We start from the raw sequence: 26787 nt of genomic DNA, 5'->3' as shown, positions 1-26787 counted from the left end.
GTTATTTCTTTTGGTGAAGTGAGTGATATATTCATGTACTTGAAGCTATTTGTGAAGGCTAGTTTCAGATAATCAAGGGCATTATTTACTGATCCTGAAAGTCCCATTCTATCAGTAACGGATATAAAGTACTTGTTAAATAGATTTGCCACACTATGCCCATCAGTTACTAATGTGTCATCTACCCTTAGTGCTATTTGCTCCTGTTCCTTTCTGGTTCTACCAGTCTGCTCTTTCACTATATCCCATATTGTTTTTATTTTGTTCCCTGACATTGCTATCTTCTTCTCGTAGTGCATTTGTTTAGATGTCTGAATTACTTTTTTTTAATGTTTTACAGTATTCCTTGTATTTAGCTAAATCATCAGCATTGGAGCTATTCTTGGTCAACAGATACATTTTCCTTTTTGTCTTACAGGAAATCTTTATTCCTTGTGTAATCCATGGTTTTATTATAGACTTCTGTTTAATTTGAGTAACTTTTAGAGGAAAACAGTTTTCAAACATGGTACTGACATTGTTCATGAATGTGTTATATTTTTCATTCATGTCATGAGCACTATAAACATCTTTCCAGTTCGTATCTTTGAGCAGTTTTCTAAAACACTCAATTTTTGGTTGATTGACTACTCTCCTGTACTCAGATTTAGCAGTCTTGATAATCCGCTTAGAATTTACATCTAAAACAAGGAGCTGCATGTCATGATCTGATAGTCCATTTATAACAGGTTTTATGATATGATTTTGTTCCTTTGATTTGTCTATAAAAATGTTATCAATGTGTAAAGGATGAGCCAGACAATAAGGGATTTTACTTTATTATATGAGCCTCAAACCGCTAACTTCATTTTTCCATTACGGCCAAGCCACGGCCGGCAGTGTTAGCTGCCTGTAAATTCTTTCGTCCCACGGTCTAGTAACAGGAAGTCAGCACCGACGAAGGGCACCTTGATCATGCGCTTCTCTCATGTGCTTACGAGGTAACGCCGCCCCAGGCGTCGCTTAGCAGGCAACGCTCTGGAAAGTTCCATGCCGCCCGCAAGGTTTTCTCGGTCCTGACCAATCAGGGCGGAGGAAGCCGCGTGGTGCGTCGAATATACCCGGCCGCCCGTCGCCGGGCTCGCTCTCTTGTATTCTTGCTCACCCGCGAGTCGGATGCGCGCCCTGTAGCATTGAACATCTCCCGCTTCTCCCGGTGCTGCGGCACTGTGGACTTAGTTCTGGCAGACAACCACTTTCGGTAGCTTCGCGAACAATGTTCGCCAAATTGTAAGCTCTGGCTCACCCTCACCTCCCTAGGCCTATGTAGCCCCTTTTCATCATGCTTTAGCCAATAAATGGCCTTTCTCTAAAATTTACACTATTATTTCGCAACGCCCACCGCCTGCCCATACCCGCCATCCTGTACAAATGGCTGTCCTTGAGGATTTAGTGATCCTAGTTGGAAAGTTTACAGTGTGAGTTAGATTGAAAGACAACATTACTAACTGCAGTGAATGTTTACTGGGAGATTGCATTAGAAAATCTGTATTAAAGTCACCAGCAATCAAAATTTCTTTGTTTCTTCCTTTTAAATAACCCAAAAGAGCTTCTAGATGATCTAAGGATAGATTATAATTTTCTGCAGGTGCTCGGGAAATAGTTATTATTATATAGGATCTGTTATGGAACTCTACTTCTGTTGCACATGCTTCTAGATGCTGCTCTAAACAGAATTTATTAATGTCAATGTTCTTGAATTTATGGCAGTTTTTGATAAATGTGGCAACTCCTCCTCCATCCATATCCACTCTGCAGAAGTAGGAAGCTAGCTTCAATCCTGAAATGTCTAACATATCTATATCAGTGGTCACTTGATGTTCAGAGAGGCAGATTATGTCAATTTGGTTAGATGAATTCATTTCATCGATACAAATGAGTAGTTCATCAACTTTATTTCTAAGTCCCGGAATGTTCTGGTGTAATAAAGATAACTGATACTGCATACTAATGGGATTGTAACTGCTTTGGCAAAGATGAACTGGCAGTTTCTGATTACTTTCTGTTAAACACTGTTTAAATGTAGGCTGTATGATAAAATCTGACTCCTGTACATCTGTTTTCTCAAACTGAGTGTGTCTGCCAATCTCTCTTAAAACTCGTTTTCTTTCCCCCTTCCCTATCCTAAAAAAGGCATCCCTCTGACACCTGTGACCACTGGTATTTTACCACTTGTGCCAGTGTCCCCCCTTAAGTTTTCTGCAATCAACCCAGACAGTTTTCCCTTCCCTTTCCTATTGAGGTGAAGGCCATGCCTAGTGTAGTCCCACCTATCGATAGCATCCACAGGAATCAAACCAATATGGGACCCTATATCCGTCCTAAGCAGCCACTCCAACTCCAAGTTCACCCTCCCTACAGAAGAGTTCAAATGAGGCCGATCATAGCGTCTCAACACAGACACAAATCCCACACTCGTATGCTTCGTTGCTGATGCTATCTTCACCAGGTCACTCTCTATGGAATATTCAGAGTCTCTGCCAATGCTATTTCCCGTACCACCCACTATAACCACGGCATCATCCTTTGTGAAATCCTTGCATAAAGCACCTACATCCTCTGTTACCTGACCCAGATCTGCACTAGGCTTGAAAAAGTTTGTGACCTGGTACTCTGGACCTAGATTTTCCTGCAGCAGTTGGCCAACACCTCTACCATGGGAACTACCTAACAACAGAACTTTCTTTCTCTTTACAAATTTCCCTACCTTTTTCAAGTCCTTGAAAGCTTGTTGTGCCCTTTCTACAGCTTCAGCTACATGAGGCTCATCCGATTCTGACTGAGGCAACAGGTCAAATCTATTTTCAAGATTTATGACAAAGCTGTCTGATGCTCTCCTTTGCCTGTTCCCCCTATTACCTGTTGCCACTTCCCACCTCTGTTCACCCTTCTCCCTCTTTAACCTGTCCAGATCCTCAATTGCCTTGTCTAGGTCAGCTTGAAAAGCTGCAATTTTCTCTTCCTGTTCCAGTATTTTCCTATCTCTACTACAGATCCTACAATACCACTGGTGGGCCTCATTTATGTCCCCATTTCCCACGCTACTACATTCGCCCCAATGAAAGAAACTACAGCACCCATCACACCATACCCTGGAACTAACGATCCTACGGCATGTCACACACTTCTCACTCATGGTAAAAACAGAAATCGTATAAGCTGATTTAAGTAGTGACTAAAACGTAAACAAAGGACCCTAGAAACTATTCAGGCAGATATAAATAAATTGAAAGAGTACTGAATAAAAAAACTGGTGATTACATATAACTCACAGTTTACTTACGATACGCGTGCGTGAAATTAAGCCTAAAATCCGTGCTATAGGCACGAGAAGGAAAATAAACTTCTTACCCCGTTTAATCTTCTTTAACACTTCACTAACACTTCAACTAATGTAACAACACTTACATTATATTTATACCAACTGGAAACGTTTATCTATAAGTTTAATTCACTGCTTACTTACAAATTCGCGCGCGTGAAATTAGGCCACTCTACACAACAAGAATCATCCATCTACAACAAACTTTGCTTTTTCAAAGTCAACTGAATCTTGAATGGCATCAAACTACATATGAACCAGAGCTTTTTCGTTTCCAACATCCCTAAATCATAAAGCAAATAGGATATTGGGCCAGCTCATACTCAGAAAGTGCTGAAGCCCTTCATAGTACTTTCTGTGGAATGCTATTCTGCAAAAAACCGTTTCCCCATTGACAGGGACGACCTTGTTGTGCATTGTGATCTTAGATGCCCTACACTTCAAAAGTAGGACTCTATTTCTTCTCTGAAATTTTGCAGTTTAATACTCTCAAACTATTAGCCTATAAAATTTTGCATAAAATTGGTGCTGACCCCCCCGCCCCCCAAGTGTGAAAAAATTACTATTTTCTCACTAGCATTTCTATAGGTAAATTTATTCCAATAACAAACTTCTGGTACTCATCAACACAGAATTTAATGCTCCACATTTTTGGTTACACTGGCTTTTTCAATCAAACGCTTAGTCTCGGAGTAGTTTGGGGGGGAAAAAACCCTCAGAAAGTCCAAAATTTTGGTGGTCTTCTTTTCATTATGGCTGAAACTCCACTCAGATATCAGGGCAAACCAAGATTATTCACATTGGAGACCTACTTGAGTGATTAAAACTTTTTTCTTGGCCTGCAGGATAGACAAATCACCAGTGCCATACATTTCACTTTCTGAAGGTAATACATTGGTCAGCAAGTTTGTATCATAATTTATTAGCTTTATAAACAATAATGTGTATGAAAGAAAACAATAAATTATGTCTGTTTGCACTATTAAGTCTATCTGTCACAGGTATTGATAATCTTAGTATATAAGCCACCTAAAATGTCAGTTGTAACATTGTTATAATAGAAATCATACAAAGTAACCAAGGGGCATGAAGTAACTAATTAAATCTCCTTTCACTAACGGAATGAGTATGGAGTTGAAAATGTAGCATCTATTACTAACATAATAAGAGTCTCTCTCTCTCTCTCTCTCTCTCTCTCTCTCTCTCCAAATATTTTCACATATAAATTTACAAGTGTGCCACACCATTTGCATGAAGACAAAATTGATTACAACAGAAAAGACAGAAGTTATTGGAGATAAAAATAGTAAAAGAGAATAATCAGTTTTTATTCTCTACAGTAAGAGCTTTCTGAGTGGAATATTTTTTTCTGCATAAATTTCAATAGGTTTTTTTTCTCTAAAATAGCTTTTTTTTTACATATTTAAGCTTTCAGCAAATGACTGTTTCTGCTGAGGAGCAGCAGCATTTTCTCACTGGGAACAGACTATTGCTCTGACTTAAGGCTTTCTCGACATTGTGTTTCTCTTCTCACACACTTCGACAATTGCAAATACTGCAGGACACTGATTTTGAATCCGTAGCATATAAGCCCTGATATTGCAGAGCCATTTTGTGGGCCATATAACCCATACTTGGCAACACTACAGATAGAACCAACAAAGTATGTAGAGTGGAAGTACAACCGAAAATAGCTATTTGAGCTGTACGGTTTCCAGGAACACTCATGGCTTGGTCAAAATAGCAGGTGGCCACACAAACATAAACAAGCGAGAACTTATAACATTCAATATACAAAGAGCAGAGGGGGAGCAAGCAGGTTAGCCACCTACACCCACGTTCAATGTTTCTGCAAAAGCAGAACTGACACATGGATCACCAATCCCTTCTGACGTCATGAGAATCATACTCCAACCACGTAATAGATATTAAAATAAGAAAAACAAATGACAAGCTTCTCACAATGTAAAGCAAAGTAGAGTGCACAAAGCATATGCAAAGAGTTGCTGCACAATTGCTTGCCTAGTTTGGCAATAGATAGTTCAGACCCGACTTCTATTGGTATATTATACAACCACAGTACAAGCACACCACACCTGAAACTGCCACATTACAGTGCCCGCAGTTTTGCACAATACTAACTTAAGCTAGCAGACAAACGTGTGTTTCTTTGTTCCAAGGTGTTCCATGGCTGAGTCCAGCACTGCCACAGATGGCACGTGTCTTAGAGAGGCCATTCATCTGCCCACTGTTTTATGTGGGCCTTGGCTGTAACTAACAAGTGCACTGACACATTGTTGCATTTGTGCACAGGTGCATTTTTTTTTCCCACAAATACATTCTTATGCTCACTCTCTTTCCAGAATGGGCTTTGTCAGATGTGTAATACCAGTAATAGAAAATTGATTACTGTTTCAATATTTACATGCAGAAAAGGAAGCTATTTCAAACTGTCTCTTATAAAATCATTCATCTGGATGTAATTCATCGTAAACAGCATTTATTACATAAATCTGCATTTTTGTCTCTTCTGTTTTGCATAAAACAATAGTTAAAAGTGCTTACCAGGCATTTCTTTAATGAGAAGTGATGCCTAATACCAGCCACTTCAAGGATTCAAACTACCTTCAAACCCAAAAAACCATTTCTGGTTCCAACACAAGAAATATTGTCCCAAAAGCAGCGAAACAGTTACATTGCTGTATGGAAAAATCCTTCTTTTAGTACATTATGTGCAATATACCCCATTAACTGTCAATGCAGAAATGGTGTTGAGAGAGTTCTTTCACTAGACGGTGGGAGCAAGTCTGTTACTGTACAATAAAGATGCAAAAATCATTTACCAAAACTCTAAAATTAATGAGAAGCAAATATTAAAGGACCTTTATTCTTGAAGGACAGTATTCTTATATTTTTTAATTAATAACTGTAGACATTGGATTGGGACACGAGAAATTCGCATATTGTAATAAATACGAATTCTGCCTTAAAATGCTTAAAAGGCAAAAGATCTAAAAAATGCTATTTGATAACAAATTGTTTACAGATGAAGTATTTTATGAGAAAGTTTGAAATAGCTTCGTTTTCTAATGTAACAAATTCTTGGTTACTGGTATTGCACATCATTTTGAAAAGCCCAATTTCAAAAGATAATATGCATAATGCAAAATAAAACATGCATAATCGCAATGAATTACCATTGTTTCTGATGCTGTGATGCCATGCATCATGGACAGCTCAATAGTCTGTATAAGTTACAAGCCACATAATGCACCGTAATAGTCAGCCATGGGATCAAACATGTTAAAACAAAGAAACACATATGTCTGCCTGCTAGCTAAAGTTCAGAAGTTGGTATAACGCGGACATGTTTAATGTGGCAGTTTTAAGCTGCGGGTGTATTGAACTGTGGTTGTGCCAAATACTGGCAGATTTCAGTCTTTAATGTGACGAGCCTAATTCTGGTGTATCACTGAGCTTCATTATTACACACACAACACCAGAAGGGATCAGCAATTCCAATGAGCATGTGTTGCTTCTGTTTTTGTAGAAATTCAGGACACAGGCGTATCCTGCTGCCCCGTGAGAGGGAGGCAGAGCTCAGTTCCCCACACCGCTTCTGCCCCTTCTGGCAATCATAATTGTAGTTTCTTTACACAGGCTGCTGACTGCCAGTTTAGTGTCCGCACTCTGCACAATGCCGATTGGAAAACAAAGTCTATCAAACCTATTTCAAGTATGCCTGTATTATCCCCCTTACATGTGATGAGAGATATTTTCTTTTCTGCTCCTAGACTAAGTGCCTTGTTTATTCTATCCATGAAACTTTCAAGTATGGGTCATATGGCTATCAATGCCCATGAAATGGCAAATTAATATTCTGCAGACTTTGTGGTTATTGAACAGTGTGAACAGAGGAAAATAATGTTGAGAAATAGCTGCAGGAAAATGCTATCACTTTTTAACAGAAACAGTCATTTGTTGAAAGCCCGCATGTAGTGTCCCAATCTTTTACATTTGCATCTAATCATTTACAAATAAAAAAAGCAGAGATGCCAATTTTGTCAAAAATAGATAGCTCCCTAAAAAAATTATTTCTAAGCACAAAATGTCAAAAGTGAATTCCGATCCACATGTTACAGTATGGCCAGATAATCTACAGTCAAATTAACAGCTGGAAAACAATCACCAAAACCATGAGTTTTAAACTCAATGTTCACTTGCAAATTCCAATAGCTATTTTTAATACAGCAGCATCCATACCTCTAATGAAAGCTTCCTCCTCTTCTTCAGGTTCATCATAATCCTGATTTTCATTACGTCGACCTCTTGATCTTGCCATGGTAGCATCATCATCATCTCCCTGTAAAGAGGGTCTCAAGCAGTTATTAAAAATATTTGCATTATTTCACTACAATTATACATAAAAAGACATCTGCAGGGCGTCCTTAAAGACAGGATTACTATACAATTAAAAGTAGATAACTATCACACACACACACACACACACACACACACACACACACACACACACACAAGAAACGTATTTGTGAAAATAAAGACTGAAACTAATCACCCAATGCAGCCACAGTAGTGTACAGTTTTAACACTATTACCGTCAAGATGATTTATGAAAGCAATGTGGCACATGTTAATCATAGGATGAGAGAAGGAATATTTAGATGGAACATACAGTATGCAAGGTCATTTTGGTTGGTGTTACAAGGTCAAATCAGTCCCAGACTGTTGGCCCTGCAACTACGAAAAAAGTTGTTAAGTTGGTACTGCAAATGGCTGAAAGCATGGGGAAACTACAGCCATAATTTTTCCCGAGGGCATGCAGCTCTACTATATAGTTAAATGGCGATGGCATCATCTTGGGTAAAATATTCCGCATGTAAAATAGTCACCCATTCCAATCTCTGGGTGGGGACTTCTCAGGACATCATCATCAGGAAAAACAAAAGTGGTTTTCTACACATTAGTGTGTGGAATGTTGGGCAGATAGGTTAGAAAATTTAAAACAGGAAATCGATAGTTTAGAATTAGATATAGAGGTAATTAGTGAAGTTCAGAGGCAGGAGAAACAGAACTTATGGTCAGGTGAATATAGAGTTACAAATATGAAATCAAATAGGTGTAGTGCAGTAGTAGGTTGAACAATGAATAAGATAATAGGAATGCTGATTAGCTACTATGAACAGCATAGTGAATGTGTTATTGTAGCGAAGATAGACAGAAAGCTTACAGTCACCACAGTAACTCCAGTTCATACGCCAATTAGCTTTGCAGCTGGTGAAGAGGTTGGTTGGTTGGTTTGGGGAAGGAGACCAGACAGCGTGGTCATCAGTCTCATCGGATTAGGGAAGGATGGGGAAGGAAGTCGGCCGTGCCCTTTCAGAGGAACCATCCCGGCATTTGCCTGGAGTGATTTAGGGAAATCACGGAAAACCTAAATCAGGATGGCCGGACGCAGGATTGAACCGTCGTCCTCCCGAATGCGAGTCCAGTGTCTAACCACTGCGCCACCCCGCTCGGTGCTGGTGAAGAGATTGAAGAAATGTATATATGGATTATATCATGGTAAGCCAGCCAAATGAAGTGGGCAAAAGGAATACTAATGTCTCAAAAACTGGACTGACAGGAAATGCAAAATGGCTAAGCAGGAAAGGCTACAGGACAAATATAAGGATACAGAAGCATATATCATTAGAGGAAAGAAAAATTAAAGAGGCCTTTGGAGAAAAGAGAAGCAGCTGCATGAATATCAAGAGCTCTGATGGAAAACTAGTTCTAAGCAAAGAGGGGAAAGTTGAAGGGAGGAAGGATTATACAGAGGGGTCTCTACAAGGGAGATGTACTTGAGGGCAGTATTATAGAAATGGAAGAGCACGTAGATGAAGACGAGATGGAAGATATGATATTGCAAGAGGAATTTGACAGAGCACTGAAAGGCCTACACCAGAACACGGTCCCAGGAGTAGGTGACATTCCACCAGATCTACTAATAACCTTAGCAGAGCCAGCCACAATAAAACTTTGTCATCTGGTGTGCAAGACGTATGGGCATGTAAAATATCCTCATACTTCAAGAAGAATCTAATAATTCAAATTTCAAAGAAAGCAGATGCAGACAGGTGAGAATTTTACCGAACCATCACTTTAGTAGACACAGTTGCAAAATGCAAACAAGAATTCTTTACAGAAGAGTAGAAAAACTGGTAGAAGCCAACCTCAGTGAAGATCAGTTTGGGTTTCGGAGAAATGCGGGAACACGCAACAAAACACTGGCTCTACGACTTCTCTCAGAAGATAGGTTCAGGAAAGACAAACCTATGTTTATAGCATTAGGAGGCTTTGAGAAAGTTCTTAACAATATTGACCAGAATAATTTCTTTGAAATCCTGAAGATATCATGGGTAAAATACAAGGAGCAAAATGTTATTTACAGCTTATACAGAAACCACATGGCACTTATTTAAGAGTCAAGTGGCATGAAAAAAAAAGCAGTAGTTGAAAATGGAGTGAGATAGTGTTGTAGACTATCGCTGATGTCATTCAATCTGTACACCGAGCAAGCAATAAAGGAAACCAAAGAAAAATTTGGATTAGGATTTAAATATCAGGGAGAAGAAATAAAAACTTTAAGCATTGCCAATGACATTGTAATTGTGTCAGAAAGAGCAAAAGACTTGAAGAGCAGCTGAATTGAATGGACAGTTTATTGAAAGAAGGATCTAAGATTAACATAAACAAAAGCAAAACAGGGACAATGAAATGTAGATGAATTAAATCACATGATGCTGACAGAATTAGATTAGGAAATGAAACACTAAAAGTAGTAGATGAATTTTGTTATGTGAGTAGCAAAATAACTAATGATGTCCGAAGTAGGCAGAATATAAAATGTAAAATGGCAATAGCAAGAAAAAGCATTTCTGAAGAAGAGGAATTTGCTAACATAGAATACAGAATTAAGTGTTAGGAAGTATTTTCTGAAAGTATTTGCATGGAATGCAGTCATGTATGGAAATGAAGCATGGGCAATAAACAGTTTAGACAAGAAGAGAATAGAAGCTTTTGAAATTTGGCGTTACATAAGAATGCCAAAGAACAGATGGGTAGATCACATAACTAATGAGGAGATACTGAATAGAGTTGGAGAGACAAGTCATCTGTGCACAATCTCATTAGAAGAAGGGATTGGTTGATAGAATACATTCTGAGACATCAAGGATTCACCATTTTGTACTGGAGGGAAGTGTGGAGGTTAAAAATTGCAGAGAGAGAGACCAAGAGATGAATACAGTTAACAGATTCAGAAGGATGTGGGTTGCAGTAGTTATTTGGAGATGAGAGGTTTACACAGAATAGAGTAGCACTGAGAGCTGCATCACACCAGTCTTCAGACTGAATATCACAACACACCCTGTACGAAAGCTCGTATTACCTGTAAGGATCAGAATGAAAAATGTGGGAAATGAAATGGAATAATAAGAAAGGGATGCAAATTAAAGTAAAGAAAGAGAAAATGTGAAGGAAATAGAGAGAAGTCTTACAGGTCACTTGAACAGGTAATTTTCAGAACACAAAAATAAAAGCACAAGAGCACTTGTCAGGAAACAGTACTATAAGATGCACAAGATACTCAGTAAATGATGAAACACAGCAGTAATTTTGAGACAGAAGAATGACATTCATTAGCTATCTCACTACTACAATTTCAATAGTTATACAATGAAATATGTTTAACTTAGGCACTAAAAACCAACTTGACAATGACAGAATAAGATGGCATTATGAGTCCATGTGAAAATTAATGAGAATGAATTCTGTTATGAGCTGTCAACAATGCCTGAATGGAAAAATAAGATAGGTAAATACAACAAACATGTCATAATAAAATAATATTAATGAATAGGGCCAAAAACAAGAAATATCAGATGAGAATATGCCAGGAAATGAATACAGAAAGAACAACAGGGCACAGAAATTTATTAGTAAAAAGTGGTAGGAACAGAGATTTGGGCAGTAAAGCCAGCTGGATGAATAGCAATAAGAGTAGCAGTAGTTTAACTATTCTAGAAAATACAATATTCTCATTTGCTTAGGGTCTGTAAATATCCTCAAGAAGGCATAGAATCTAGTCATGGCTACAAATAGTGTAAACTAGTCTGATAAAGAGCCCAAGATTAACTGCTGATTTACATACAGTTTTTACAACTATCCTCAATCCAATGTTAATTCTTTATGGTCAGTAATTTCCTTTCCATTATTTAAAGTCAGTGAAAGAAAATTTATAGTAAATTTACTATAAAGTTAATATTGGTCGACACTCTCGCGAAGAAAGTGCCTAAGTGTCAAAATGTAATTATCAATTCCAAATCATTGTAACAGAAACTTAGACAGGCTAAAATGAGATTTGCTGGTGTACAGTAGTTCCTCTGAGGAATCTTAATTTGTGTTATTTACAAACTGCAGCTGCTGATTCACTCATTGATATATGAATATGTTTTTCCTAAACAATGAGTAAATATAGTGTATAATTTTTGCACACTGTTAAAGGACATACATCATCCAATTCATTCACTTTTACTTCTGTTTGTTTCACTAATCAGAACACTAATTACTTACAAATAATTCTGCAGAAAAATAAGATAATTGAATATTTTTGATCAGTTTATCTTAACGATACAAATTCCAAACAGCCGTGAAAACTCTTACAAAGCAGGGTAGCCAAGTGTTTGTTCATTACAAATTCATGAACACACAATGCATGTCAAGGATTTAAATACGATAAACAAAAGAAACTGGACAAAATGGGGCATCATGCTGCTTAAAGACATTTATACCCATGTACGAGGTGCGACAATGAAGTAATGAGACTGATTTTCCTGGCAAGATGTGGCAACCCTGCAGGCTTGCGTAGGCACAATATCCTTGACCTCTATTTAAAGCTATTTCTAGTCCTAGCGGCACAGCGATGCAACTGCTCAGTCGTGAGTTGTGCTGTAATAAGTTAAAACGTGTTTGTGTCTCTCGTCACGGAAATGGAATCGCATAATATTGCGCAACAGTATGCCATTTCTTTTTGTGTTAAATTGGGTGAAAACACGACAACAACTTACGGCAAGTTTCAGAAGGATTTTGGAGAGGAGGTTATATACAGAGCACCAGCATAAAATGTTTAGTGAAGGCAGAATGAATGTTGAAGATAAAGATCGCAGTGGATGACCATCAAGCTCACAGACGGATGTCAACTTGGCCAGGGTGCGTGAACTCTTACGATCTGATTGAAGATTATCTGTGAAAATGATTGCAGAAGAACTGAACATCCATTGAGAAACGGTTCGTCTAATAATGCAGAAGATCTTGGTATGAGAAAGATTTGTGCAAAAATGGTCCCCAAAAAACTCACACCACCACAACAGCGAGAAACACAGAAAAATGTGGCAGCTGATCTGTTAGAGCAAACGGAAATCAATCCAGAATTGTTGAGCCGTGTTATCACTGATGATGAAATTTGGTTTTTCAGTATGATCCAGAGACAAAACGCCAAAGTTCGCAATGGTGCTCAAAGGGATCACCTAGACCAAAAAAAGCTCGCATGTCAATGGAAAAAGTGAAATGCATGCTCGTGTGCTTCTTTGATTCCAAAGGAATTGTTCATAAAGAGTGGGTGCCTTTTGGACAAACAGTTAACCAATGTTACTACAAAGAAATTTTAGAAAGACTTTGTGAAAGAGTTCTTCGTGTCCATGCCAACATTGCTGATAATTGGATTCTGTATCACGATAATGCAACATCCCATACTGCTCTGTCAGTACAGCAATTTTTAACCTCAAAACAAATTTCAGTACTACTACAGCCACCTTATTCACCAGATATCACTCCGTGCGACTTTTTTCTGTTTCCAAGAATCAAAATGGCAGTCAAGGGACACCATTTTCAAACAACACAAGATGTTCAAAAAGCTGTGACGAGGGTCTTGGAGGATATTACAGAAGATGAGTTCCAGAAATGTTACCATCAATGGCAGAAGCACTGGAAAAAGTGTGTATAATCTGAAGGGAACTACTTTGAAGGAGACAACACTAAATTTGACTAAAATGGTAAGCAACATTTTTTTTCACTTCAGTCTCATTACTTTATTGTCGCACCTCGTAATATGGCACATACTTTTATACTAGAAAAGTGAAACAGTTAACAAATTCTTTAAAAATGAATTCTGTGCCTAAAATATTCATAAGCCCCTTAAAAATGGATGATGATGATGATGATGATGATCTGCAATCCTGTCCAGCGACATTAATTTGTTCCTAATTAATTATGCAAAACTGAAAGTTTTCCTAAATCTAAGGGGGCCTCATTGTTTGTGAGCTGTTGAAGAGTTACCTCACAGCCACCTACAAAGGGCGTTCAAAAAATTTTGCACAGTTATCTCTAATTTTTTATTTTTTTCAGGAGGAGAGTGAAATGTTTTGTGAACATACTTGGAAGATGTAGCTCTAAGTTGGTATATTAAAGTATTTTCTTTTATTTACAGGTGAGCCATAATTGGCCACGAAGTAGATGTCAGGTTGCAACAACAGTCGGTGATGGAGTTCCTCTTCAAGACCGGCCATGACTCTGCCACATCGATTCACAGGAAGTTGCTCCCTGTTTATGGGGAGGACACAGTGTATCGCAGCGGTATCCAGCGATGGTTGCAGAGATTTAAAGAAGGTGATTCCTCTCTAATGGACAATCCATGAAGCAAAGGACCATCGATGGCAGTGAGTGATGTGAATAAGGAGACCATTGATCAAATCATCCAAAATGACAGATGTGTGATGACGTGCTTTTCAGAGCATTCACACAAGGGTGGCACTGGTGGCGACACCTACAATGTGCTGACATGAGGAAAGTTTCCAATCGATTTCTCATACACAAACAGCAGTTGACCGGCGTTGCCTGGTGAAACGTTGTGACGCCTTGTGTAAGGTGGAGAAATGCGTACCATCACATTTCCAACTTTGGTAAAGGTTGGATTGAGGCCTATAGCGATTGTGGTTTATCGTATCACGACACTGCTGCTCGCGTTGGTCGAGATCCAATGACTGTTAGCAGAATATGGAATCGGTGGGTTTAGGAGGGTAATACGGAACGCCGTGCTGGATCCCAACGGCCTCGTATCACTAGCAATCAAGATGACAGGCATTTTATCCGTATGGCTGAAATGAATCGTGCAGCCACGTCTCGATCCCTGAGTTAAGAGATGGGGACGTTTGCAAGGCAACAACCATCTGCACGGACAGTTCGACGACATTTGCAGCATCATGGGCTATCAGCTCGGAGACCGTGGCTGCGGTTACCCCTGACACTGCATCACAGACAGGAGCGCCTGTGATGGTGTACTCAACAATGAACCTGGGTGCACGAATGGCAAAACGTCATTTTTTCAGATGAATCCAGGTTCTGTTTACAGCATCATGATGGTCGCACCCATGTTTGGCGACATCGCGGTGAACGCACATTGGAAGCGTATATTAGTCATCGCCATACTGGCAAATCACCCGGCGTGATGGCATGGGGTGGCATTGGCTACACGTCTCGGTCACCTCTTGTTCGCATGTTCGCATTGACGGCATTTTGAACAGTGGATGTTACATTTCAGATGTGTTACAACACGTCGCTCTACCCTTCACTCGATCTCTGCGAAACCCTACATTTCAGCAGGATAATGCCAGACCGCATGTTGCAGGCCCTGTACAGGCCTTTCTGGATACAGAAAATGTTCAACTGCTGCCCTGGCCTCCATCTCTCTCACCAATTGAAAACGTCTGGTCAATGGTGGCCAAGCAACTGGCTTGTCACAATACGCCAGTCACTACTCTTGATGAACTGTGGTATCGTGTTCAAGCTGCATGGGCAGCTGTACCTGTACACGCCATCCAAGTTCTGTTTGACTCAATGCCCAGGCGTATCAAGGCCGTTATTACGGCCAGAGGTGGTTGTTCTGGGTACTGATTTCTCAGGATCTTTGCACCCAAACTGCGTGAAAATGTAATCACATGTCAGTTCTAGAATAACATATTTGTCCAATGAATACCCGTTTATCATCTGCATTTCTTCTTGGTGTAGCAATTTTAATGTCCAGTAGTGTAGATTACTGAGAAGAGGAATGAAAATGATAAGGAAGAATGTGTGTGAGACCTTTACTGAAGACTGGAAACAGTGTTTTGACGGCGTCATTACTCAGGATCAAACATGGTTGTTTTTGTCCAAACCTGAGAGCAAAACTCAATCCATAGAGTTGCGTCATCCAGGTTCCCCTCGGAAGAAGAAACCAAGACTTCCACGGACAGCAGGCTGAAAGGTGATGGCCTCCTTCTTCTGGAATTAGTGTGGTGTCATTTTCATTGACTTTTTAGAACATGGCTCCACAATTAATCGGACTGTTTCTGTTTGTCATTGGACAAGCTACGACGTGCCATCAAGACCGACAGATCACAACTTCAGAGTCAACTCATCAAACTATAACATGACAATCCCAAACCCCATACAGCCATTATGACACAGGAGAAAATCAGGAACATGGGTTCGAAAATAGTTCCTCATCCTACCTACAGCCCAGACATGACTCCATCAGATTTTTACCTCTTTGGTCATCTGTAGGCCCACCTGCATGGTAAACATTTGATAGTGAGAAAGACCTTATTTCCTATGTCAAGCAATGGTATAAAAGTCAATCCCCAGAGTTTTACCAAAGTGCATTTACATCATGGAAAGAACACTGATCCAGATGCGTCACAGCTGATGGAGGCTACATTGAGTAGGCTCAATGTATAGCTAAACGTTCCAAGTATGTTCACAAAAAATTTCAATCTCCTCCATGAAAGAAAACCTTAGAGATGACTGTGCAAAACTCAGCTACTTTCCTAAGTTTGTATGTCCCGTGTATGATATGCCTGCCTTGTATTTGGGGTAAGGATGACTCGCTGGTCATACAGCCTCAGTCTGTAGTTAATCACTGAATGGAAGAGATCCTTATAAAACTGCAGACGATATAAATCTGCTGTGTTTTGCTCTCCATCATTTCTTGTACTTCTACTATCTGAGTTATGGGGTTTAAATCTCTGGAGGCTTCTAACTTCCTTAAGTACGGCAGGTAGAAATACCAAATGAAACACAGGTAGATCACATAATTATTAAAATCTGGAAGTATTTTTCAATGGGTGCACAAGTAAGTAAATTTACCCACATCCACCACACCTATGAGTGTGCGTGCTCCCCCCCCCCCTCCCCCCACACCCAACCACCCACATGAGCAAGCGCATATGTGCTCGAGATCCTACATCATGTACTCTATGCCAGGTTCGCACTGCGGCAGGTAGATTAAGGTGTAGCGGGGATTGTGGCGAGGGGAGTGAGTAGAGGGACAGATAGCTCGGAAGCACCCAGACGGAGGCTGCGATAGAAGGGTGGAAATTATATATATAAAGTCGGCATTCATCAGAGATCATTCAGAAACCAAGAATGCCTGAATATGGTAAGAAGTCGGATTGCTGAAATATCGTGCCTTTTGGATGATGCTACCCGGCTGAACACCCAAGAAATTTTCAAGCTCAAAGGAAGGCAGCAGGTTTGTTGGCTAGGAATGTCAGAGGGACGGAGTGACAGATGGAAGGGCTAGGCTTATGCTGCACATGTACCGAATTGAGTATGGTGTGCTCAGCTCCATGTTGTGCCACTGGGTGGTGACCATTCATTATGCTGGACAGTCGGTTGGGTGTCATATTGATAAAAAAAGTTAGCAGTGACTGAAGCAGAGTTGGTATACAACATAATTGCTTTCACAGGTGACCCTGCCCGGTAGGATACGCCTTTGACAGGACTGGAGTAAGAAGTGGTTGGTGGGTGGATTGAGGAGGTCTTGCAACCAGATTTCTCACAGGGATGTCACCTCAGTCCAGTTGGGAGTGTGAGTAGACCAGAACATGGCACAACTTGGGTAGGTGACAGTATACCTACTTCGGAGGGGTAGGAAGCAAATTGGGTAGGATGTCCCTCATTTCAATGCATTGTTGTTGTTGTGGTCTTCAGTCCTGAGACTGGTTTGATGCAGCTCTCCATGCTACTCTATCCTGTGCAAGCTTCTTCATCTCCCAGTACCTACTGCAACCTACATCCTTCTGGATCTGCTTAGTGTATTCATCTCTTGGTCTCCCTCTACGATTTTTACCCTCCACGCTGCCCTCCAATGGTAAATTTGTGATCCCTTGATGCCTCAAAACATGTCCTACCAACCGACCCCTTCTTCTAGTCAAGTTGTGCCACAAACTTCTCTTCTCCCCAATCCTATTCAATACCTCCTCATTAGTTACATGATCTACCCACCTTATCTTCAGCATTCTTCTGTAGCACCACATTTCGAAAGCTTCTATTCTCTTCTTGTCCAAACTGGTTATCGTCCATGTTTCACTTCCATACATGGCTACACTCCATACAAATACTTTCAGAAACGACATCCTGACACTTAAATCTATACTCGATGTTAACAAATTTCTCTTCTTCAGAAACGATTTCCTTGCCATTGACAGTCTACATTTTATATCCTCTCTACTTCGACCATCATCAGTTATTTTGCTCCCTAAATAGCAAAACTCCTTTACTACTTTAAGTGTCTCATTTCCTAATCTAATCCCCTCAGCATCACCCGATTTAATTTGACTACATTCCATTATCCTCGTTTTGCTTTTGTTGATGTTCATCTTATATCCTCCTTTCAAGACACTGTCCATTCCGTTCAACTGCTCTTCCAAATCCTTTGCTGTCTCTGACAGAATTACAATGTCATCGGCGAACCTCAAAGTTTTTACTTCTTCTCCATGAATTTTAATACCTACTCTGAATTTTTCTTTTGTTTCCTTTACTGCTTGCTCAATATACAGATTGAATAACATCGGGGAGAGGCTACAACCCTGTCTCACTCCTTTCCCAACCACTGCTTCCCTTTCATGCCCCTCGACTCTTATAACTGCCATCTGGTTTCTGTAGAAATTGTAAATAGCCTTTCGCTCCCTGTATTTTACCCCTGACACCTTCAGAATTTGAAAGAGAGTATTCCAGTTAACGTTGTCAAAAGCTTTCTCTAAGTCTACAAATGCTAGAAACGTAGGTTTGCCTTTTCTTAATCTTTCTTCTAAGATAAGTCGTAAGGTTAGTATTGCCTCACGTGTTCCAACATTTCTACGGAATCCAAACTGATCTTCCCCGAGGTCCGCTTCTACTAGTTTTTCCATTTGTCTGTAAAGAATTCGCGTTAGTATTTTGCAGCTGTGACTTATTGAACTGATAGTTCGGTAATTTTCTCATCTGTCAACACCTGCTTTCTTTGGGATTGGAATTATTATATTCTTCTTGAAGTCTGTGGGTATTTCGCCTGTCTCATACATCTTGCTCACCAGATGGTAGAGTTTTGTCATGACTGGCTCTCCCAAGGCCATCAGTAGTTCTAATGGAATGTTGTCTACTCCCGGGCCCTTGTTTCGACTCAGGTCTTTCAGTGCTCTGTCAAACTCTTCACGCAGTATCATATCTCCCATTTCATCTTCATCTACATCCTCTTCCATTTCCATAATGTTGTCCTCAAGTACATCGCCCTTGTATAAACCCTCTATATACTCCTTCCACCTTTCTGCCTTCCCTTCTTTGCTTAGAACTGGGTTGCCATCTGAGCTCTTGATATTCATACAAGTGGTTCTCTTCTCTCCAAAGGTCTCTTTAATTTTCCTGTAGGCAGTATCTATCTTACCCCTAGTGAGACAAGCCTCTACATCCTTACAATTGTCCTTTAGCCATCCCTGCTTAGCCATTTTGCACTTCCTGTCGATCTCATTTTTGAGATGGTTGTATTCCTTTTTGCCTGCTTCATTTACTGCATTTTTATATTTTCTCCTTTCATCAATTAAATTCAATATTTCTTCTGTTACCCAAGGATTTCTATTAGCCCTCGTCTTTTTACGTACTTGATCCTCTGCTGCCTTCACTACTTCATTCCTCAGAGCTACCCATTCTTCTTCTACTGTATTTCTTTCCCCCATTCCTGTCAATTGTTCCCTTATGCTCTCCCTGAAACTCTCTACAACCTCTGGTTCTTTCAGTTTATCCAGGTCCCATCTCCTTAAATTCCCACCTTTTTGCAGTCTCTTCAGTTTCAATCTGCAGTTCATAACCAATAGATTGTGGTCAGAATCCACATCTGCCCCTGGAAATGTCTTACAATTTAAAACCTGGTTCCTAAATCTCTGTCTTACCATTATATAATCTATCTGATACCTTTTAGTATCTCCAGGATTCTTTCAGGTATACAACCTTCTTTGATGATAGATAATCAAAGGCCTGGAAAAGAATATGGTTCAGTCATTCCAGTCCAGGCTGATACTGGTGACAAGAGAGGTGCTCCTTTGTAGCTGATTTTGGGGATGGTGGGAGGGCTATGGTTATGTGAGAATATGGCACAGAAAATTAGTTTGTGGACTAAGTCGAATGTGAAAGCCCTCAAGAGATCTTGAGCATACTAGGAAAGTGAGTTCTCATCACTATACACACATTGTCCCCAGGATGGTCAGGATTTATGGGAGTGAATTTGGTGTGGAAGGGATCAGTTAAAGGTGCTGTTGGTGGTTAGCTGGTTTAATATGGACACAGGTGTGGATGGAGCTATTTGAGAGGTGAAGGTCAACGTAGAGAAAGGTCGTTCGTTGGTTTGAGGGGGACCAGGTGAAGCTGATTGGAGAGAAGGTGTTGGAAGTTGTGGAGAAATGAGGATAGACCATTGTTGCAAACCTTTTTATGTGCTGTATACAGAAAACCTTCCTAGCCCACCAAAATCCCTAACCCTTTTTCTGGTTCAAGTTCATTTATGATATCGTCATGATCTGGATCCAGGGTCAAGACATCCTATCTTCTTTCCTTCACAAACTCAACACCTTCTGTACCATCCACTTCTCTCAACCCATTGTGCCACCTTCGTGGACCATTGACCTCCATCTCTCTGCTAACTGAATCCACACCTCTGTCCATGTTAAACCCACTTACAACCAACAGGATTTGTATTTTGATGGTTGTCATACATTCCACACCAAAAAATGACCCTCATACAATCTTGCCAACTATGAACTCCCTATCACAGTACACTGAAAGTCTTATGAGACAGGCATTGACCCACAAAACATAGTCCGCAGACAATTTCCCGTGCCACATCCTCGCACAACCCAATCCTCCCATCATCCCCAAGAATCAGCTGCAAAGGTGTGCCCCTGTTGTCACCAAATAGCACCCTGGACTGAGACAACTGAATCATACCCTTCGCAAGGGCTTTGATTTTTTATCATCAAGCCTGGAAGCGAGGGATACCCTACCCAAGATCCTTCCTACCACTCCTAAAAAGGTATTCTGTCGCCCACCCAACCTGCACACCATCCTGATCCAACTCTGCAACAATCGCTACTAGTGGTTCACCAGAATAAATTAACACCCTCAAACTGTGGCCAATAATAAAATTGTTCACACAATAGCACAGTGAACAGCTCAGCACAACATGCTCTATTTGAATGGCTCCTTCACAAGCTGAGCCATTTGGGTCTTTCATTATGTGACTGATCTTTGTTGTCCATTTGATATCAACTGCATTCTTTCTTTCTTTCTGCCTTTCTTCAAGTAGCCCAACATTGATCTTTCCATTCCTCTTTTGAATTCATTTAATGTCCACGTCTCACAACCATATGTTGTTATTGGCAGTATACATTGGTCAAAAACCATTTCCTTCAGCTCCGTCCACATCCCAGACTTCAAAACTGAAGAATATCTTCCATAAGCTTGCCAGTAATGTTGAAATATTTCTTGTCTTAGCTCTCCTTTCATATTTACAAGTTCAACTGGACAGACATAGTCTGTGTTCCTTTGCAGATATGTACTTCCAACAGATATATTTCTCTCCAGTGTCCATCCATTCATCACAATATTGGTTTTATCATAGTTCATTTTTAGACAATTTCAGACCAGACTAACACTAGTTCGCTAAGCAATATTTGACATTGTTCTATACCGTTTTCTAACAGAACAGTATCGTCAGGAAATCTCATAATTCATCTCTTTCCCAGAATTTGGTTTCCCTTTGTTTTCAGATCACTAGGACTGCTGAAAATAATTTTGGAGATACAGAATCATCTTGCTTTACACCCTTTCCAATGAGAAATTTACTGTTTTCTTCAACAACACTCACAAACACTGTGGAGGTTTAGTACATGTTGAGGGTCTATATACAGGAAACAAAACTGAGCCTAATTTTACAGAAAGAGAAGAGGAAGTGGGTGAAGATGAGATGGGAGATAATATTACAAGATGAATTTGATGGAGCGCCAAAAGACTTAATTGGAAATAAGAGCCCCACAATTAGATGACATTCTCTCAGAATTATTGAAACCCTTGGGAGAGTCAGCCATGATGAAACTGGCGTGCAAGATGTAGAAGACTTGGGAAATACCATTAGACTTCAAAAAGAATGCAATAGTTCTAATTCAAAAGAAGACTTGTGCTGATAGATGTGGATACTACCAAACCATCAGTTTTGTAAGTCACGGCTGCAAAATAGTGAAATGAATTATTAACAGAAGAACGGAAAAACTGGTAGAAGCCAACCTTGGAAAATATCGGTTTTGGATCTGGAGAAATGTAATAAGATATGAGTAATACCGACCTTACATCACATCTAAGAAGAATGGTTGAAGAAAGGAAACCCACATTTGCAGATTTAGACTACGCTTTTGACAATGTTAATGGAGGGAGCGAAAACTTATTTACATCTTGTATAGAAACCAGACTACAGTTATAAGAGTCAAAGGACATGAAAGGTGCAGAAATATTTTTGGGGGGAAATGTTACTTTAAATATTCTGCTCATTCACACTGTTAACCAGTGTTGTTTCCACCAGAGATCAACTCTTGAGCCCCCATATACATCTGCACACATGAAAACTTGAATAGTGCATGAAAAACACTGTTCATCAGGTCCCATAATGTGTCGTTGGATTTCAAAATCTTGCCTATGTTACTGTTCAGCAGCCAACCAATGCATCCATCGCATTAACCCAAATGAAATCAGTCACAACTTTAATAAATAAGCGGCAGGAACTGGTGGTGAAATAATTTTAACTTCTCACTTTTCACAGATTTAATTTACAGCAGAAAAATTAAATGAAAATATCTTTCCACACTAATCACAATAGTTTACTATTAAAATAATCTCAGTCAGTGTGAGAACCTAAGTAAGTCTAATGCCATCATGTGTTCATATGACATGTAGAAAATCTATGAAAATTATTCAAAGTGCTTCAGCTCACATCTAAGTTAACATTTCTGTAATCAGGAATTAATGATATTTTTAATTGCAAATCACCATCAATGTCAACTGAAAAATAGTTCACAGATGTTTGCATTAAGTCACCTAACCAGAAATTACTCAAAGTCCCAAGCTGAATAACAATTCAAAGTTCCTCGTAATCATCACATGCAAACCTCTGCAAGTCCATGACCAAATATTCAGAAGGTATTCTGGTTACACATGAGGCAACTTCCATCCGCACATACATCCTACCTGTATGCAAACTCTGCTCCAATGGACTGCCGAAATCCAAGTACGTCACACTAAAATGGTCACGGATGCTTACAGTCTTACACTGATATGAGTCAGTTACATGCACTTCCAACTTGCGGAAACATACATAAAGTATAAATTTAATATACATATGAAGTCTAGCGCAAATTTCATAAGCTTTTCAATGCTACTCATAGTTTTCATATAGGATTAATTGTTTTCTCACAAATAGTGTTTCTACTCATATATTGCATCATTATATCACTGAGAAATATTAAAAAGTTAAATTAATTACAAACATACATCTCTAGCTACCTCTATTTACTAATGCTTTCACTGTTTTCCTACAAAATTAACTTTTCCATGCATGGAATATACATTGGGGCCAGCGATTTGAAATACGAAATATTCCCAGAAAACAGGGTGATTCAGGGGGTATATCACACAATTTGTGAGGTTATTCTACGTGTGAAAAAAAGTCCTATGAACCTGTGTCTGATTTTCAATCATTATGGAACTGGAGTTGGTTGAAGACTACAGCCAGCCATGAATGGACATGAAGACAAATGTGAATATTACTTACTGAAATGCTGTGTAGGCACTGTGGTGGAAAGAATAATCGTGGAACAGATGACTGACCCATCCTACAAAGTGTGTGCGGGTTCTCCAATGGATGGCAGCACTGTGACGTTGCACCGAGGCAACAGCTGCAAGCATACCCAGTGTGCAATCACGGGTTGGATCAATGAGCACTCATGAGGCCATGTGCATGTCACGCTTAAGTTTTGTTTAATTGAGCAAGTCCAGTGTGTCCATACCACATATGTTCACCCATGCAGAATAGGCAGACATGGTGCTTGTATACAGATACTGTAATGGCTGTGCCCTTGTGGCTGTGACAGAACACCAGAGATGTTTTTCTGATCGACATACCTCCTGCCAGGGTATTTCCCAGAGTTTTTCAAACCTTACAAGAATCCAGAACACTACACAGTGAACACCTAACATCAGAACGTGAGGTTGTCCAGTCAGGTGAGGAAAGAGATGAAATTATTGCAATGGTACAACGGAGTCATGCATTATCTGTCAGCTCGATATTCCATATACACAAGTGTGGCATAGTTACATTCTGAGGGCTTGTATCCATTCCATGGGCAGCCCATGCAGCATCTGCATCTGGGTGACTCCAAAAGCGGACAGCAATTTTTTGAATAGTTAGCTGTACACAGAGACATCGTGTAGTACACTTTATCTACAGATGAAGCTACACTTACACACAATGGTATCATGAACACCTGCAATTCACATGCATGGGTAATGGAGAACCCATGAGACACAAGAGAAACATGATTCCAAGTTAGGTTCTCAGTCAACATCTGGCGTGGTATTGTTGATGGGCTAGTGATAGGGTCTGTGTTCCTGCCGAATCACATGACAGCTGCTGAGTATGCACATTTACCCGATGGAAAACCTACTTGCACTTTTAGTGACCTGACACTGATGATGGTAAATGTACCTGCAACATAATGGATCACCAATTCAGTGTACCTGCAAGTATCCCAGTAACACATTTCCTCAATGATGGATTGGCTTTGGTGGACCCACTAACTGGCCTAACGGATCGCACGATCTAACCCAATTAAACTTCTGTTTATAAGGCTGGTTAAAGGGAGATGTGTATGCTACAAAGGTGGACACAAGTGAAGAACTTGTCACTTGCATCCTTGAAGCTGCTGTATGCATTAAAGCCTGCTGAGATGACATTCTATCTGCAACATAACACACCCTCCAACGCACTGACAAGTGAGTTGGGATGGGCGGGGGATTTTTTGAACACCTCTTGTAGGATATATCAGTCATCTCTCCAACTATTTTCTGTCCACTACAGCACTTATACAGCATTTCGGCAAGTAATACTCACACTTGTCTTCATTTTCATTATTGAATGTTTATAGTCATCAACCCACTTCACTTCTGTAATAATCAAAAATCGGACACATCTTCACAGGACTTTTTTGGTTTATTTTCACATGTATGATCACCTCACAAATTATGTGACATTCCTCCTGAATCCCCCTGTATATTAGTACAGTCTGATGGTTCTCACTGAGTTCTATCCGTTGATACTACATATGTCTGAATCGCTTAAGCCATTAGTGAGTTATTAAGTTTAAAGATCCTTTCATATCCAAAACATTTAATAACGTGTAAACTTTATCTCATAGTGGGACTGCCGTTTCACTCATGCACTCGTCTAATTTTTGTTTAAAACCATGTGACTGGTTTCCCTGTCACTGGTTTGGCACAGTTTTTTTTTTTTTTTTTTTTTTTTAGAGTTTCCCTTATCCCATATCTTCTTTATCCAGCCATGGTGCCCCCCCCCCCCTCCCCAATGGTTTTTCCCACCACACAACATTTGTCTCCAGCTAGCTGACCTGGAGTCAGGATTCCTCATACTTTCAATCTCTGCCAATCATCACACATCAAAGGTGATGCTACCTACAGACCATACCGCAGAGCTTACCCGGCATACCAAATCACTTCTACAGCTGTCGAAACACTCACTCTTGGCTGCTTTTACACTCCCACACTACTACAGGATACGCAAACCTGGAAGCATCTGTTGTTGAAGTTTCTCGTACGCCTTTTCAGGATGTACTGTCTCAAAGGTAAGCCTTAGTTGAGAATGGTAATGAGAGGTTTGTAACCTATCCACTGAGGAAGTAGTAAAGGATCACAAGCAGAAGTTTGAAAAGGGGATTAAAAATCAAGGAAAGGCAATAAAAACTTTATGTAATAGAATGCATTCCAATTATCATGTGCTGCTGATGGAGTTAGACTAAGTAATGACCCACGAGAAGTAGTAGACCAATTTCGATATTTGGACATCAAAATAACCGATGATGTCCAAAGTAGAGGAGATATAAAATGCAAAGTACCAACAGCAAGAAAAGTATTTCTGAAAATGAAGAATTTTTTAACATCCAACATAAATTTAAGGGTTATGAAGTCTGGAGTGCATTCATGTACAGAAGTTAAAATGTGGACAATAAGCAGATCAGACATCAAGAGAGTAGAAGCTCTTGAAATGTGGATTCACAGAAGAAAATTGAAGATTACATAAATAGATTGAATAGCTAATGACGAGGTACTGAATTGAATTGGGAGAAAAAAAGAAGTTCATGGCACAAGTTTTCTAAAAACAAGCGATCAGCTGATATGACATTCTGAGGCATCAAAGAATAATAATTTTCACAATGGAGGGAAGTGTGTGTGTGTGTGTGTTTGTGTGTGTGTGTGGGGGGGGGGGGGGTAAAAAATGTAAAGGGAGACCTAAGTAGGCACGAATACAGTAAGCAGTTTCAAATGGAGGTAGATTGCAGTAGTTATTCAGTGATGAAGAGACTTGCACAGGATAGACTAGTGCAGAGTGCTGCATCAAATCGGTATTCAGACTGGAGAAAGCAACAACAATAACAATATTGTAGGGAAAATACATAACTAAATCTGCAAGTAATTTGATGGTACACAGGGTCCAAAATTTAGTATTTATGAACAAAGTAAGAGCATATGGACTATCAGACCAATTGTGTGATTGGATTGAAGAGTTCCTAGATAACAGAACACCGCATATCATTCTCAATGGAGAGAAGTCTTCCGAAGTAAGAGTGATTTCAGGTGTGCCGCAGGGGAATGTCGTAGGACCGTTGCTATTCACAATATACATAAATGACCTTGTGGATGACATCGGAAGTTCACTAAGGCTTTTTGCGGATGATGCTGTGGTA

General features: G+C 39.8%; 1 protein-coding gene across 2 annotated transcripts in view; it reads right to left on the bottom strand.

The window, feature by feature from the left end:
* The window catches only part of LOC126248542 (DNA-directed RNA polymerase I subunit RPA1), a 346647-nt gene that overhangs the window by 95941 nt on the left and 223919 nt on the right, over positions 1-26787 (bottom strand). For both annotated transcript variants that reach the window (XM_049949615.1, XM_049949606.1), the window contains exon 26: positions 7625-7724. In XM_049949615.1, the coding sequence (XP_049805572.1) occupies positions 7625-7724 (100 nt within the window). The remainder of the gene's footprint in view (positions 1-7624; positions 7725-26787) is intronic.

Source organism: Schistocerca nitens, chromosome 1 (genome assembly GCF_023898315.1).
Source record: "Schistocerca nitens isolate TAMUIC-IGC-003100 chromosome 1, iqSchNite1.1, whole genome shotgun sequence".
Classification (NCBI taxonomy): domain Eukaryota; kingdom Metazoa; phylum Arthropoda; class Insecta; order Orthoptera; family Acrididae; genus Schistocerca; species Schistocerca nitens.
This window is presented reverse-complemented; position numbering and strand designations above follow the sequence as displayed.